Source organism: Hypanus sabinus, chromosome 18 (assembly GCF_030144855.1).
Source record: "Hypanus sabinus isolate sHypSab1 chromosome 18, sHypSab1.hap1, whole genome shotgun sequence".
Lineage (NCBI taxonomy): Eukaryota > Metazoa > Chordata > Chondrichthyes > Myliobatiformes > Dasyatidae > Hypanus > Hypanus sabinus.
The window spans coordinates 14,847,891-14,862,339 of record NC_082723.1 but is presented as its reverse complement, the minus strand read 5'-3'; the positions used below and the strand labels follow the sequence as shown (position 1 = coordinate 14,862,339).

The window sequence follows — 14,449 nt, the reverse complement described above, 5'->3', positions numbered from 1 at the left end:
TGGCAAGAGAGGGAGTTTGCTGAATTACCTTTCGGAGCAGCCTGTGCTTGAGCCTACTCGGGAAAGGCTATCTTAGATTGGGTGTTCTGATCTTAATAGGGAGCTTAATGTAAAGGAACTCTTAGGAAGCAGTGATCATTATATGATTGAATTCATAGTGATTCATAAATTCATTTGAGAGGGAGAAGCACAAGAAACATGTATCAGAATCGCAATGGAACAAAGGGAATTATACAGGCATGAGAGAGGAGCTTGCCCAGGTGGATTGGAGGAGGATAGTGGCAGGGATGACAGCAGAGAAGAGGTGTGTGAAGTTTCTGGAAATAGTTCACAAGATGCAGTATAGATATGTCCCACGGAGGAAGAAGTTCTCAAATGTCAGGAGTAGGCAACCGTGGCTGACAAGGGAAGTTAAGGACTGCATAAAAGCCAAGGAAAGGGCATACAAGGTAACAAAAGTGAGTGTGAAGTTGGGTGATTAGGAAGCTTTTAAAATCCAAAAAAAAAAGTCAACTACAAAGAGCTATAAGTGAAAAGATAAAATATGAGGGCAAACTAACCAATCATGTAAAGCTGGACACTAAAAGATTTTCAGTTATATAAGGAGTAAAAAGGAGGTGGGAGTTGATTGTACCACTGGAAAAGGATGCTGGTGAGGTAGTATTGGGGGACAAAGAAATGGAAGATGAATTTAATGGGTACTTTTCATCAGTCATCACTGTGGAACACAGTAGCAGTGTGCTGGAGGTCTGCGAGTGTCAGGGAGCAGGAGTGCGTACTATTGCTATTACAAAGGAAAAAGTGCTAGGAACACTCAAAGATCTTCAGGTGATTAAGTCCTCTGGACCAGATGGACTACATCTCAGAGTCCTGAGAGAAGGTGCTGAAGAGGTAACAGCTGCATTGGTCATGATCTTTCAAGTATTACTTCATTGTGGCACGGTCCCAGAGGACTGGAAGATTGAAAATGTCACTCAACTCTTTAAGGGAGATTGTAGGCCAGTTAGCCTAACCTCAGTGGCTGGGAAAGTGTCATTAAGGATGAGGTTTCAGGGTATTTGGAGACTAATGATAAAATAAGTCAAAGTCAGCACGGTTTCTGTGAAGAGAAATCTTGCCTGACAAATCTGTTAGTTCTTCGAGGAAGTCTCATTTACTTAGATTTTCATAAGCCATTTTATAAGGTGCCACACATGAAGCTGCTTATTAAGATAAAATCCTTTGGTGTTACAGGAAAGCACTGGCATGGATAGAGGAATGGCTGACAAGCAGGAGGCAGTGAGTGGGAATAAAAGGGGCTCTTTCTTGTTGGCTGCCAGTGACTAGTGGTGTTCCTCTGGGGTCAGTATTGGGACCACTGCTTTTCACATTGTTTGTCAATGATTTAGATAATGGAATTGATGGCTTTGTGGCAAAGTTTGTGAATGATATGAAGACAGATGGAGGGGTAGGTAGTGCTGAGGAAGCAATGTGATTGCTGCAGGACTTAGACAAATTGGAAGAATGGGCTAAAAAGTGACAGATGGAATACAGTGTTGGGAAATGTATGATAATGCATTTTGGTAAAAAGGAACAATAGTGCGGACTATTATCTAAATGGGGAGAAGATTCAAACATCAGAGGTGCAGAAGGACTTAGGAGTCCTCGTGCAAGACTCCCAGAAGGTTAATTTACAGGTTGAGTCTGTGGTAAAGAAGGCAAAAGCAATGTTGTCATTTATTTCGAGGCAAACAGAATATAAAAGCAAGGAGATAATATTGAGGCTTTATAAGACACTAGTCAGGCTGCACTTGGGAGTATTGTCAACAGTTTTGGGTCCAATATCTCTGAAAGGATTTGTTGTCATTGGAGAGTCCAGAGCAGGTTCACGAATTATTCTGGGAATGAAGGGGTTAACATAAGAGGAGCATTTGGCTGCTTTGGAAATTTAGAAGAATGCGGGGGTATCTTATTGAAACCTACTGAATATTGAAAGGACTAAATAGGGTTGATGTGAAGAGGATGATCCAGAATAAGAGGGCACGGCCTCAAAATTGAGGGGTGAGCTTTTAGAACAGAGGTAAGGAAGAATTCTTTTAGCCAGAGAGTAGTGGATCTGTGGAATGTTGTGTCACAGACTGCGGTGAAGGCCACGCTTATAGGTATATCTAAGGTGGAAGTTGATGGTTTCCTAATCAGTCAGGGCATCAAAGGATATGACGAGAAGGCAGGTTACTCAGTTCAGTGGGATCCAGGATCAGCCATGATGGAATGGCAAAGCAGATTCAATGGGCTGAATGGCCTAATTCTGCTCCTATGGCTTACGGTTATCTATGGTGTCATGGTAGAATAGCGGTTGGAATAACACTATTACTGTGCTAGTGACCTGGGTTCAATTCCGCTGCTGTCCATAAGGAGTTTGTAGTTTTCACCATGACTGCGTGGGTTTCCTCCAGGTGCTCTGGTTTCCTTCCACACTCCAAAGATGCACGGGTTAGTAGGTTAATTGGTCACATGGGTGTAATTGGGTGGCGCGGTCTTCCATCGCCTGTTACCATGCTGTATCTCTAACATGTAAACCTCCTCTGGGGCAACCTCTCGTACCAGGGGCAAATCTAGGGAGAACTCTTTGAGAAGGAGGCAATAACGACAATTTAGAAGAGAGAGCAAAGGAGATAAAGGATCAAGACTGAGCGATTCTTTGAGGAGACGTTTTGAAAAAGATCTGTTCCTTGTTGAATCCTGTTTAATTCCATTCTCATAACACATGAGGATGTTTTGCAAGTCCTGAAGGAACAAACAAATAGAAAACTGAGTCCCAATTAAAAAAATAAGACCCAAAACAGTACAGACAATAAAAATTAATTATAATTTTTTTCTTGTGCAAAATTGTAATAATCTCTTCATAAATTACTAGTAAATCTGTAATAAACTTAGATAAAGAAAAAATAACCAAAGTTTTTGTCAACATCCTATACATGCAAGTCCGGTCAAGTAACAGAAGTGGAATGAATTATCCCTTTTGCTTGTTATGGCTACTGACAAGAGCAAAGATGAGGTAACAATAAATTCATAGATATTATTTTAAAATCACAGCTTCATTTTCCCTGATTGGATCTTGCTGAAGAGCTCTTCGTCCAATGGAACATATTTTTGTAGTCTTTGATCCAGGAGGTAAAGTCTGTCCTTAATAACTCTTGGGTCAAAACCCTCCTTTCTCATCTCCGTTTTCTGGAACTTGTACGTCCCTACGAATGTGAAAATAAAGAAAAGGGTCAGTGTCAAAAATAGTGGTTGATAAGTGTTTGCTGTGGCTCACTGGGGGCAGCCCCATCACCTCTGAGTCAGAGCGTGGTGAATTTGTGGAATTTATTACCACAGGCAGCTGTGGAGGCCAGGTCATGAAGTGTACTGAAGGCAGAGCTTGATGGGTTCTCAATTGGACATGGCATCAAAGGTTCAAAGGTTACGGGGAGAAAGTCAGGGATTGGGGCTCGGGGGAGATTAAAAAAAAGGACCAGCCATGATTGACTGGCAGAGCAGACTCGATGGACCAAATGGCCTAATTCTGCTCCAATGTCTTATGTCACTACATACAACCCTGGGATTCCTTTCCTGCGGGTATACTTAGTAAATCTAAAGAATAGTAACTGTAAACAAGATCTGTAAACTAAAACATCAGGAACTATGCAAATGCAGATAATAAATAAACAGCAATAAATAACAAGCATGAAATAACAGTAGAACTGAGTCCTCAGATGAGGGTAGTTAACCCCTTTTGTTCAAGAGCTTGATGGTTGAGGGGTAGTAACTGTTCTTGAACCTGGTGGTACGAGTCCTGAGGCTCTCGTACATTCTACCCGATGGCAGCGGTGATGATATTTGATGATGGATCCTGCTTTTCTACAGCAACATTTCATGTAGATGTGCTCAATGGTTGGGAGGGCGTTTACTCATTATGTACTGGGCCAAATCCACTAACTTTTGCAGGAATTTCCCCTCCGAGGCATTGGTGTATCCATGGCAAGCCGTAATGCAGCCAGTCAGCACACTTTCCACCACACATCCACAGACGTTTGCCAAGGTTTCTGATGACATGCCGAATCTCCGCAGACTCCTGAGGAAGTAGAGGCTCATCCGTGCTTTCTTCCCAATTATATTTATATGTTGGGTCCAGTACTGGTCCTCTGAGATAGTGACACCCAGAAATGTAAAGTTACTGATCCTTACACTGGGTCAGGCAGCCCTGGTTTCTCTCTCCTGAAGTCAACAATTAGTTCCTTGGTCTTATTGATATTGAGTGAGAGGTGATTACACCACTCAGCCAAATTTTCAATCTCCCTCCTGTACACTGATTCATCACCATCTTTGATATAGCCCCCAACAGTGGCGTCATCAGGAAACTTGTATATGATGTTGGAGCTGTAGTTAGCCACAGACTCGTATGTAAAGTGAGTAGAGCAGGGGCTAAGCACACATCCCTGCTGATGGAGGTTGTGGAGGAGATGCTACACCAATCTGAACTGAATGGGGTCTACAAGTGAGGAAATTCAGGATCCAATTGCACAATGGGGTATTGATGCCGAGGTCCTGGAGTTCACTGATTAATTTTGAGAGGTTGATGGTGTTAAATGCCGAGCTGTAATTGATGAAGACAATCCTGTTGTATGCATCTTTGCTGTCCAGATGTTCCAGGGTTGTGCGGAGAGCCAACGAGATAGCATCTGCTGTAGACCTGTAGCTTTGGTAGGAAAATTGGTGCAGATCCAAGACACCAGTCAGACAGGAGCTGATATGCTTCAACAGCAGCCTCTCAAAACACTTCACCACTGTGGATGTAAGTGCCGTGGAGCGATAATCATTGAATCAGGTTACCGTGCTCTTCTTGGGCACCGATATGATTGAAGCCTGCTTTAAGCAGGTGGGCAGCACACTCCCGGAGCACTTCAGTATTCGGCCAGGCACTCCATCCGGACCGGATGCTTTCCTTGCTCTTGAAGGCAGCCCGTACGTCACCTTCAGATACTGAGACCAAAGGATTATCAGGAGACATGGGGGTGAGTGATGGTTCCTCCCTGTTCTGGTGATCAAAGCAAGCACAGAAAGCATTGATTCATCTGGAAGCGAAGCTCTGCTGTCCTCATGTCACAAAATTTAACTTCGTAGGAGGTTATGGCATTCAAACCCTGCCACAGCTCAACCCCCACTCTGCAGTCACAATCATGGGTTCACACTTGCTGACCTTCAGAGGAGGTGTTAAGCTCAGCCCCCATCTGCTCTTCTGCTCAGCTGGACACAAAAGAAATCCCTCTTCAGGGATGGGGAGGGATTTTTGTGTCAGTGTTGCACTGGTCAACATCAACGAAGGAAGTAAGTTGCTTTCCATCTCATTAAACACAAGGTAAACACTACGGCTTCTTGGCAGGAGCAGCGCTCTTCCAAAATATTCCCAAATTTCCGGCCGAGTTCGGACCACCACGTACCTGTCTTGCTCACTACTGGCAGCAACCTCAGGAACACAGGCCGTGCGTATGGTGGCAAAGCCACCTCAAGATCCGTGTAGAACTTCTCCAAGTCTACCCAGCCACTGGAGTCTGCTATGGCCGCCATCCCAGCTCTGCCTTCTGCACCTAATCAAAGGGGTTGGGAAGAAAAGAGAAGAAAGCTAAAACCACAGCAACATCTGAGCATCCCAGAGTAGTCAGGTTATCTGCAGTTGGTGCGATTCTACTCCTGTATATCTCGCAACTAAAGATCACAAGGTCGATCGAGGGGAAGGGAATAATCAGTAGTTAAACTATCCACTCACTTCACCCTTCTGTTTCTTCAACTATATGCTCAATGGCCACTGAGTGTATGACTGTGATTTTCTGCTGCTGTTAGCCCATCCACTACAAGGTTTGGCATGTTGTACGCTCAAGGGATGCTCTTCTGCACACATGGTTATCTGAGTTACTGTCGCCTTCCTGTCATCTTGAACCAGTCTGGCCATTCTCCTCTGACCTCTTAGTTTTCCACCTGCAGAACTGCTGCTGCCCAGTGTTTTTTTTTTTGGACCATTCTCTATAAACGCTAGAGATGGGTGAAAAATTGCAGGAGGTCTGAGGTTTCTGGGATACTCAAACCATCCGTCTGTCATCAACAATCATCCCACAGTCAAAGCTACTTAGATCAAATTCCCTCCCCATTCGGAAGCAGCTGTTCATACAACCATCCGCTACCTGCTTCCACGGCCTCATGTGAGGGGAGGGGCGCTACACCTTGTCCAAGGGTGATCTGCAGGCCAGCAGAAGGGCGCCTTACACCCCCTTTGGTAGAGACACATCACCCTGTCACCCCAGCATAGACTATCATGTCATTTAATTCAGAGCTGTTTGAGGTGCCTCATTCCTAAATTGTCAGTCTTATTGCCTTTAATATATGAAGTCAAAGGAGGGGGAGCTAAAATCAAGACAGCACATGTTTAAGATCAGAGAGACATCAAGGGGCAGCAACGGCTGGGGCTATTTTTAGAATGAGCTGCCAGAAACCGTGGTTGTGGTGGGCACTACAGCAATATTCAAAAGCCATCTAGATAAGCAAATGGATGTGAGAGGGCTAAAGAACTATGGGTCAAATGCAGTAGAGGGGGCTAGCTTGCTGGGCATAGAGTCAGCATGAATGAGTTGGGCTGAATGACCTGTTTCTGTGCTATGCGAATCCTATTGAGGCAGAATGACCAAGAGCTTCACTGTGGGACTTCATGGTTATTCTGTCTGTTGTACTGCAAAAGATGTTTTTGTTCTCATCGGGTTCCTTCTCATACCTTTTCATAAATTAAACTAATTATGTTTTTCTTGCTTAATGTGTCCCTGATGTTGTGACGCTGCTGCAAATGAGCTTCGCATTGCACCTGTTCAGATGACGATAGACTCGTCTCTGAGCTGAGGACAGCGAGCTCCACCTCTCACACTCGGAACAGACTGGGAACGCGGTCTGTGCTGTTATAGCTGCAGATACACACAAGCGACTTGCACAACTCATCCATTGTAGTGTTATTCTGCCACAAAAGCAGTTGCTCAGATTCCTTGAACCCACGGTCATCCCATCATCCTTCAGCCACCTACCCAGCACATTCTTCAACAATGCCCTAGTCTTCTTGCAGAGCACTACCCCTGGCAGTTTTCCTATTGCATAAGACTTCTCATTTTGTTCATGATTAATGTCATCACCACATTCCGAGCCACCCATCAAAAGAAACAATGACAGCTTGTGTAATTTGTCCAATCCATAAAATGGACAGCAGAGCAAGGGGGGGGAGGGGGAATGCACAAAGTGCTGGAAGGACTCAGCAGGCCAGGCAGCATCCATGCAGAGGATTGCACCGTTAACAATTCAGACTGAAACCCTTCATCAGGACTGGAAATGAAGAGTCCAGAATAAGGGTGGGGGGGGGGGGGGTGGGGGACAAGGGAGGAGTACAAGCTGACAGGTGATCGGTGAGGCCAGTTGAGGGGGATGATGGGGAAAGGAAGGATGAAGTATGAAGCTGGGAATGGATAGGTGGACAAGATAAAAGGCAGATGGAGGAATCTGATAGGAGAGGACAGTGGACACCAGATGAAGGTGATGGGTAGGTGAGAAGGGGTAAGAGGGAGCCAGAATGTGGGATGAATAGAGAGGGGGAGGAGGAGACATTGACGTTCATGCCATCAGGTTGGAAGCTTCCCAGAAAGGTTGGAGGAGCAACACCTCATATTCCAAGTCTAGATTCATCGCAGAAGTAGAGAAGGCCATGGACCTACATGTTGGAATGGGAATGGGAAGTTGAACTGAACTGGGCTGCCACCAGGAAATCCAGCCTTTTGCATTGGACAGAGCAGAGGTATTTGATGAAGCAGTCCCACAATCTACTCTGATTCTCACCACGATTAGATGAAGCCACGCCAGGAGCAATGGATACAGCAGATGATGCTGATAGGCTCACAGGTGATGTGTTGCCTCAGCTGGAAGGACTGTTTGGGGCCCTGTATGGTGGTGAGAGTGGTGTTGTAGGGGCAGATATAGCACTTGTCCTGCCTGCGGAGGAGGCATTGGGGAGAGGTGGAAAGGCACCCTCTTCCTCCTTATCAGATTCAAATCGTGGTCCACCTACTTAAAGGGATTGTGAAGCTGCTTAGAATAACTTTTTGCATGGAATGCAACAGCAAGTCTGTCTAAGCAGCACTCTGCAGATCCATGCACGGCCTCTTCTCTCCAACCAGCTCCCATCCCCTCGATCTTCCATTGTCTCTGGCTGTGTTTCTGAACATGGATGCACAGAGCAAATTCACTCCATCTGCAACTCAAGACACCAGGGCCACTGTTAGTGTCGGCACAGACCGGAGTTGATCCCAGAGGCATCCCGGTGTGTTTAAACCAATCTGGTTGTTGGGACCACATGGGTTTTTAAAGTGAGTATGGACAACCACCATCAGCTCTGCTCTCAGAAGTTTTTAGTGAATCTAATAGCTCCATCTTGATCTTCTCTCTCCTATTTGTAACAAGAATAGGCAATGTCATGCAAGCTCCAGGTGTCCCACATCATCTCACCAAGCACACGGTCTAAATACCCTTTCAGTGTCATTTGCAAAAGGCCTCACCAGAAACCTATGGGTACCACCAAGCAGGGAAACCACCATGGAGGCTGTCCACTTAAAACAGAGATAAGGAGGAATTTCTTTAGCTGGAGGGTGGTGAATTTGTTGGCACAGGCGGCTTTGGAGGCCAGGTCAGCGGGCATATTTCAGGCAGACGTTGATAGATTGCTGATTTGTTAGAGCATGGAAGGGTACGGGGTGAAGGCAGGAGATTGGTTGCTGAGGGGGAAATGGCGGGGCAGACTCTATGGGTCAAACGCCCCCAATCCTGGCAAACCTGACAGTGAGGGGGCTTGCCATCGGAAACCTGGAACAGTGTATTCCAGCTGAATTAAGAACTTTAAAAAGAAAGAACCATTCTTATGAGACCAACCCAGGTCCAGTGCTGATGGTCACTTACCTGGTACCTCCACTCCATAGACAACAACATCGGCCATGCTGAGATAGCGACTGAGAATTCCCTCAACCTCTGTGGTCGACACATTCTCCCCTTTCCAACGGAAAGTGTCCCCCGTGCGGTCCCGGAAATACATGTAGCCGTAGTCATCCATCACCAGGACGTCACCTACTCACAGCAGGGGATAGATGAGAACATTGCTCCGAGCTACATTCATACGAAATTCCTCTCAATGGTTATAGAGTTAGAAATACACAGGCAGGTATGGTGGTGGAAACAGGCTCAGTTGTGGTTTTCCAAAGCAAAGGGGATAATACTTGCAAAAAATTGAAAGGGAAGGGTGCATGGATTGCTTTTTGAAAGAGTTGGGACCAGATCAGAGGAGACTGTACCACTCTGGCAGTTCACAATGGGGGGGGGGGGGCCATGGGTACAAGCTGAAAAGCGCACAGCAAATATTATTCTGTGGTAGACCAGCAGATTGTTCTAATGGGCTAGGTAAGCATGAACTGATTCCCTGTGGGATCCAAGTCTTTCACAAACAAGGAATACAAAAAAAAACATGAAGAAAAGCACAGTGAAGTCCACGGCCAAGCAGACGAGAGCCTGGAATCAAAGATCCTCTCAGTTAAAAAAAAACAACATTGGCTTTGTTGTACTAATCCGTTCAAGCTTGTTGAAATTACTTGTTCAGATATTAGTGTGGCGATGGATGGAAAATGTGCCTGGTGTTCGATCTTCTCCTGTACGTGACCCCTGTGTTACAAGGTAGTCCAGCTGGAGATAGATTGGCCTACAAATGCTGGCCAGGCGTCCACCACCACAACTTGAGGACCCACTCTGACAGCAGTCTCTACAATCCAGGAGGAAGCCATTCCGCGCTTCAGTCATTTAAAACCGAGGTGCCAGGGGAAGGGTTGAGGCAGGTACAATTACGGAATTTAAAAGACATTTGGGGAGTTATGTGGATAGGAAAGTTTTAGAGGGACATGGGTCAAATGGGTGTAGCATGGACAGACATCTCGGTCAACATGGTTGAGGTGGGCCAGATGGCCTGTTTTTCTGCTGTATGACGCTATGCCCCTACTGGTGAGTTACAGATTAACCCATTAACTAAATGTGCTTAATCTTCATCTCATTCAGTATCCACTACAGAGGTTAAATGAAAAAGATTTAGAATAAAGGGCAAGAGATATGGACATTTCCATCTGAGGTTAGTAATGGAAGAAGAAAGCATCAACATTAGACTGAATAGGTAGATGAAGGCATATGGGAACAAGGCAGTTACTTTGGTTGCAACTACGATCCTAAATGGAGGTAAGAAACAACAGAGACAAGATGGGCTGAATGGCCTGTTTCCATGTTTATATGATGAGTCAGTACCTTGGAGTACTTGTTGCAGTTGCAGGATGTGATCAGTAACCTCCCAGATCTTGGACCTGCAGCCCATGAGAGAGGACACAGCAGAATCTTGCTCACAAATTAGGGGTTTACACACAACATACAATTTCTGGTTTAAAAAGACATGCAGTCGGCATGCAAATTCAGACTGATACAAATGAAAATGGAATATTTTCCATTCTCTCTGCACAGCCAACAACCAGATCCTCATCACTCGCACATTTTTTAAATTAGAACAGTCTGTTAGACAGCAGTGAAATAGAGCAGGCTGCAGGCCCAAGCCCTTGTCCCTACTGATAGAGATTCCAGCTGTGGCTCATTGGGTGATCCTCTCCAGAGTAACGAGGTCATGGAATTGCTTAAATCCGTAAGTTTTACTGTAGCCATGGTGATATCCCACTCCTGAGGAAGTGTAGTACTGTCAAAAGCGCCACCTTCTGGTGGAGCTGTTTAATTGAGGCCTAGTCTGCACCTCAGGCAGATATTAAAAGATTCCAAAAGCAGTTGATTGCTCTAAAGCAGAGGGCCACAACTTAGTATCCTGACAATATTTATCTTCATACCATGCAAACAGACCATCTGGACATTGCTGTTTGTGAGATGTGGCTAACATGTGACTTTACTCTAAAGATTGCTATTGCTATAAAGCAATAAAATCTCTGGAAGCCAAGAAGTAGTGTGCTGGAAATGGAGGACTACCATTTCTTTGTTTTATGAACCACTTGACATTCCGTGAACTTATCAGTATAGCTTTCTTCAGTGTGCTACAGATCTTGAACTGGATTTAGGCTTGGCTTGATTTAGCCCCTGAAAATGAAAAAGGTAATGTTTTATTTAAAAACACTTTCCTTTTCCTGAGTGCCGCATTTTGTTTGTTTGATTGGCATGCCTCTGGTGATGAGTAAACGTTGATAGAACAGCAAAGTACCAAATGGCAACTTGCTGTATGTCATCTTTCGCTGCCGTGCTGTTCCTGGAGATCCAAAGTCATCCAGTTCCAACCACTCCTTACCAGAGAGATAGGCCATGTCTCCTTTCTTGAACACATCACGGGCAATCTTTTTGGACGTTGCCAAATCGTTTACATATCCATCAAACCTCCGCAGGGGGTCACTCTGCACAATACGGCCTACCAGCTGGCCTGGCTCACCTGGGCAAGAGAAAACAGACAACACGTAACAGCTAAATCCCTGCAGTGTTTAAAATGCAAGAGGGAAAAATGGCGTGCATGCACACACAATTCTGTGGCTTCCCCGAGAGTCCCTGGACAATGAGTTGGAAACTGATCTCTAACTTTTATTCTACTTGCTGACAGCTAATGACATTTAGGGGTAACTTTCCTTTTTAAATGCAAAGAGGATTGAATATTTTGACTTGGGTTGTTGCTAGGTTACCAGAGGTCATGAGGATACCTGGTTGACAGGGGATGCAGACACCATTGGAATCTCGAATCAGCTCCATTGTTTCCTCGTCTACTTTAACCAAACGGATCGGGTAGATGAATGGCAGAATGCGGCTATTAAATCCACAGGCACCAGTCTGTGAGGGAAAATCAAATGAATTAACATTAGACCGCATTCCGAGATTGCAAGAGTTCCCAAATATACACTTAATTCTAACAAGCTCACTAAGCTCCAGCAGCACACCAAAGCTACCACTCTTTAGCCAGAGGGTGGTGAAAGTGTGGAATTCAGTGCCACAGATAGTTGTGGGGGCCAAGTCTTTGGGTATATTAAAAGCAGAGGTTGATAGGTTCTTGATTAGTAAGGGTGCAAAAGATTATGAGGAGCATGCAGGAGAATGGGGTTGAGAGGGATAATAAATCAGCCATGATGGAATGGCAGAGCAGACTTGATGGGCTGAATGGCCTAATTCTGCTCTTATGTCTTACGGTCTTATAAATTTCAGACAATTTACTCTACTGCACACAAATCAAAGGACAACTTTCCCAGTGATCTGCGATTACAAGGAATTATCTTGTGCTGTTTAACAACTGTTTTCAGGTGGCATCAGCATTAGAAACATTCACACTGTTGTATAGCGCCTGATCGCTTTGCTGCAATATCCTATCCCCTGCAAGTCACTAGAAAACTAGACCAGAGTTGGCCAGGGTTGCATGCTTGAAGTATGCAACAGGATTCATTTGCTTGGTGCAATGAAGCGTTCCAGGCACCTGCTCAAGAGATTAATCAACAGCGTAAATAACACCTTCGATGCCATGTGAACATCGCAGATTAACACTGGCTAGATGCAGACAGATCTGCTCAGGTGACCATGTGCTTCATCAAAACATAGATTTAAACCGAGTGGAAAGTGGAGAGGTTTGAGGGGGAAACTAAGAGTCTGTGTTGTCGAGAGTACAGCTGCCGTTACGGAGAAAACAATGGTTAACACACAAGAGACTGAAGTTGGAGAAACACAAGAATTCTCAAAGGGATCTGATACTGGAAAAACCTTAACAATTGCAACACATTAGTGAAGGTCCACTTGGAAAGCTGTGGGAAGTTCAGTGACATCGGTATTTCTTTATGCAGAACTGCAACAGTGAGAAACATATAGCACAAACAAGATGCTGAAGGAGCTCAGCACACAAGTGCAATCACAAAGAAAGCACGGCAGCGCTTCTACTTCCTAGGTCTGAGGACATTCAGCACGGCATCTACATCTTCGGCACACTTCTATAGGTGTGTCATGGAGAGCATATTGACTGGTTGCATCACAACCTGGTATGGACACACCAATGCTCTCGAACAGAAAATGCTACAAAAAGTAATGGATACGGACCAGACCACTTTGGGTAAAGCCTTCTCCACCACTGAGCACATCTACACAAAGTGTTGTCGCAGGAAATCAGCATCCATCATCAGGGATCCTGACCACCCAGGTCATGTTCTCTTCTTGTTGCTGCCATCAGGAAGATAAAGGAGCCTCAGGATTCACACCAATAGGTTCAGGAACAGTTAGTTATTTACCCCTCAACCATCAGGTTCTTGAACCAAAGGAGATAACTTCACTCAACTTCAGTTGAACTGTTCCCACAATCTATGGACTCACTTTCAAGAACTCTTCATCTTATGCTCTTGATATTTATTGATTTATTTTCCCCTCTTTTGTACCTGCAGCTTGTCGTCTCTTGCACAATGGCTGTATGTCTGGTTGGTTTGATCTTTCATTGTTTCTAATATGCTTATTGGATTTGCTCTGTATGACTGCAAGAAAATAAATCTGACAGGTGTATATGGTGACGTATGTACTTTGATAATAAATTTACTTTGAACTTTGAAATCAGGCAGTGTTTATGGAGAGGAATAAACTGCTGGTATTTCGGGCTGAGACCCTTCATCAGAAGTGGGAAGACGTTAGAATAAGAAGGTGGAGGGAGGGGAAGGAGTACAAGTTACAAGGTGAAGGGGCGGAGGGAAATGTGGTAGGTGGAAAAGGTAAGAGACTGAGGAGTCTGACAGGAGAGGAGAGTGGATCATGTGAAGAGGAGCAGAGTGGGGTGACGGGCAAGTGAGGGAAAGAGAACACAATGAGGAATGGGAAAAAAGAGAAAAGGCGAGGGGGAGAAATTACCATAAGTTAGAGAAATCAATGTCATCAGAGAAAGATGTCATTGGAAAAGATTAAAGGCTTAACATTTAAGACAAAAGGCATGGAATAAGCTCTTACAAAGAGTAAAATAATAACCAAATGGTACTGGTTGAGGAGTGAAATGATACAGAGAGAGATTAGAAACTCTGGCACTATTTCCTCTGGCAAGAGCGCAGTGGATGTGTGAATTAGTAAGCAGGAGAAAGACTGCTTGTTCTAGTTGGAAAGTCAGTGGCAACGGGGGAATCATTGGTTTAAATCATCAGGGAAAAGGGAGAGCAAGGAGGAACAGTTTTCTGTTCAAGAGCCCAAAAGGCTTTGTCACAGTTAATGCAAAGTTCGAAGGAAATTTGAGGCAAGGAAACAATACAGAACCGGGCTGAGAAAAATGAGATAAATGAAATCGGTTTTGAATATATCAAAGAATAACAAACATGAGAAAATCTGCAGATGCTGAAAA

General features: G+C 44.7%; 1 protein-coding gene across 2 annotated transcripts in view; it reads right to left on the bottom strand.

Moving 5' to 3' along the window:
• Nucleotides 1-1,689: 1,689 nt before the first annotated feature.
• The window catches only part of slc27a4 (solute carrier family 27 member 4), a 71,754-nt gene continuing 58,994 nt past the window's right edge, over nucleotides 1,690-14,449 (bottom strand). Inside the window, exons 8-12 of one of the 2 annotated variants that reach the window (XM_059993700.1) lie at nucleotides 11,808-11,934; nucleotides 11,408-11,545; nucleotides 8,998-9,162; nucleotides 5,463-5,609; nucleotides 1,690-2,766 (exon numbers count right to left, since the gene is read on the bottom strand). In XM_059993700.1, the coding sequence (XP_059849683.1) occupies nucleotides 2,738-2,766; nucleotides 5,463-5,609; nucleotides 8,998-9,162; nucleotides 11,408-11,545; nucleotides 11,808-11,934 (606 nt within the window). In that variant the 3' untranslated portion in view covers nucleotides 1,690-2,737. Of the gene's footprint in view, nucleotides 2,767-2,829; nucleotides 3,228-5,462; nucleotides 5,610-8,997; nucleotides 9,163-11,407; nucleotides 11,546-11,807; nucleotides 11,935-14,449 lie in introns of those variants that run through there. The other variant, XM_059993701.1, reaches the window with a different exon arrangement.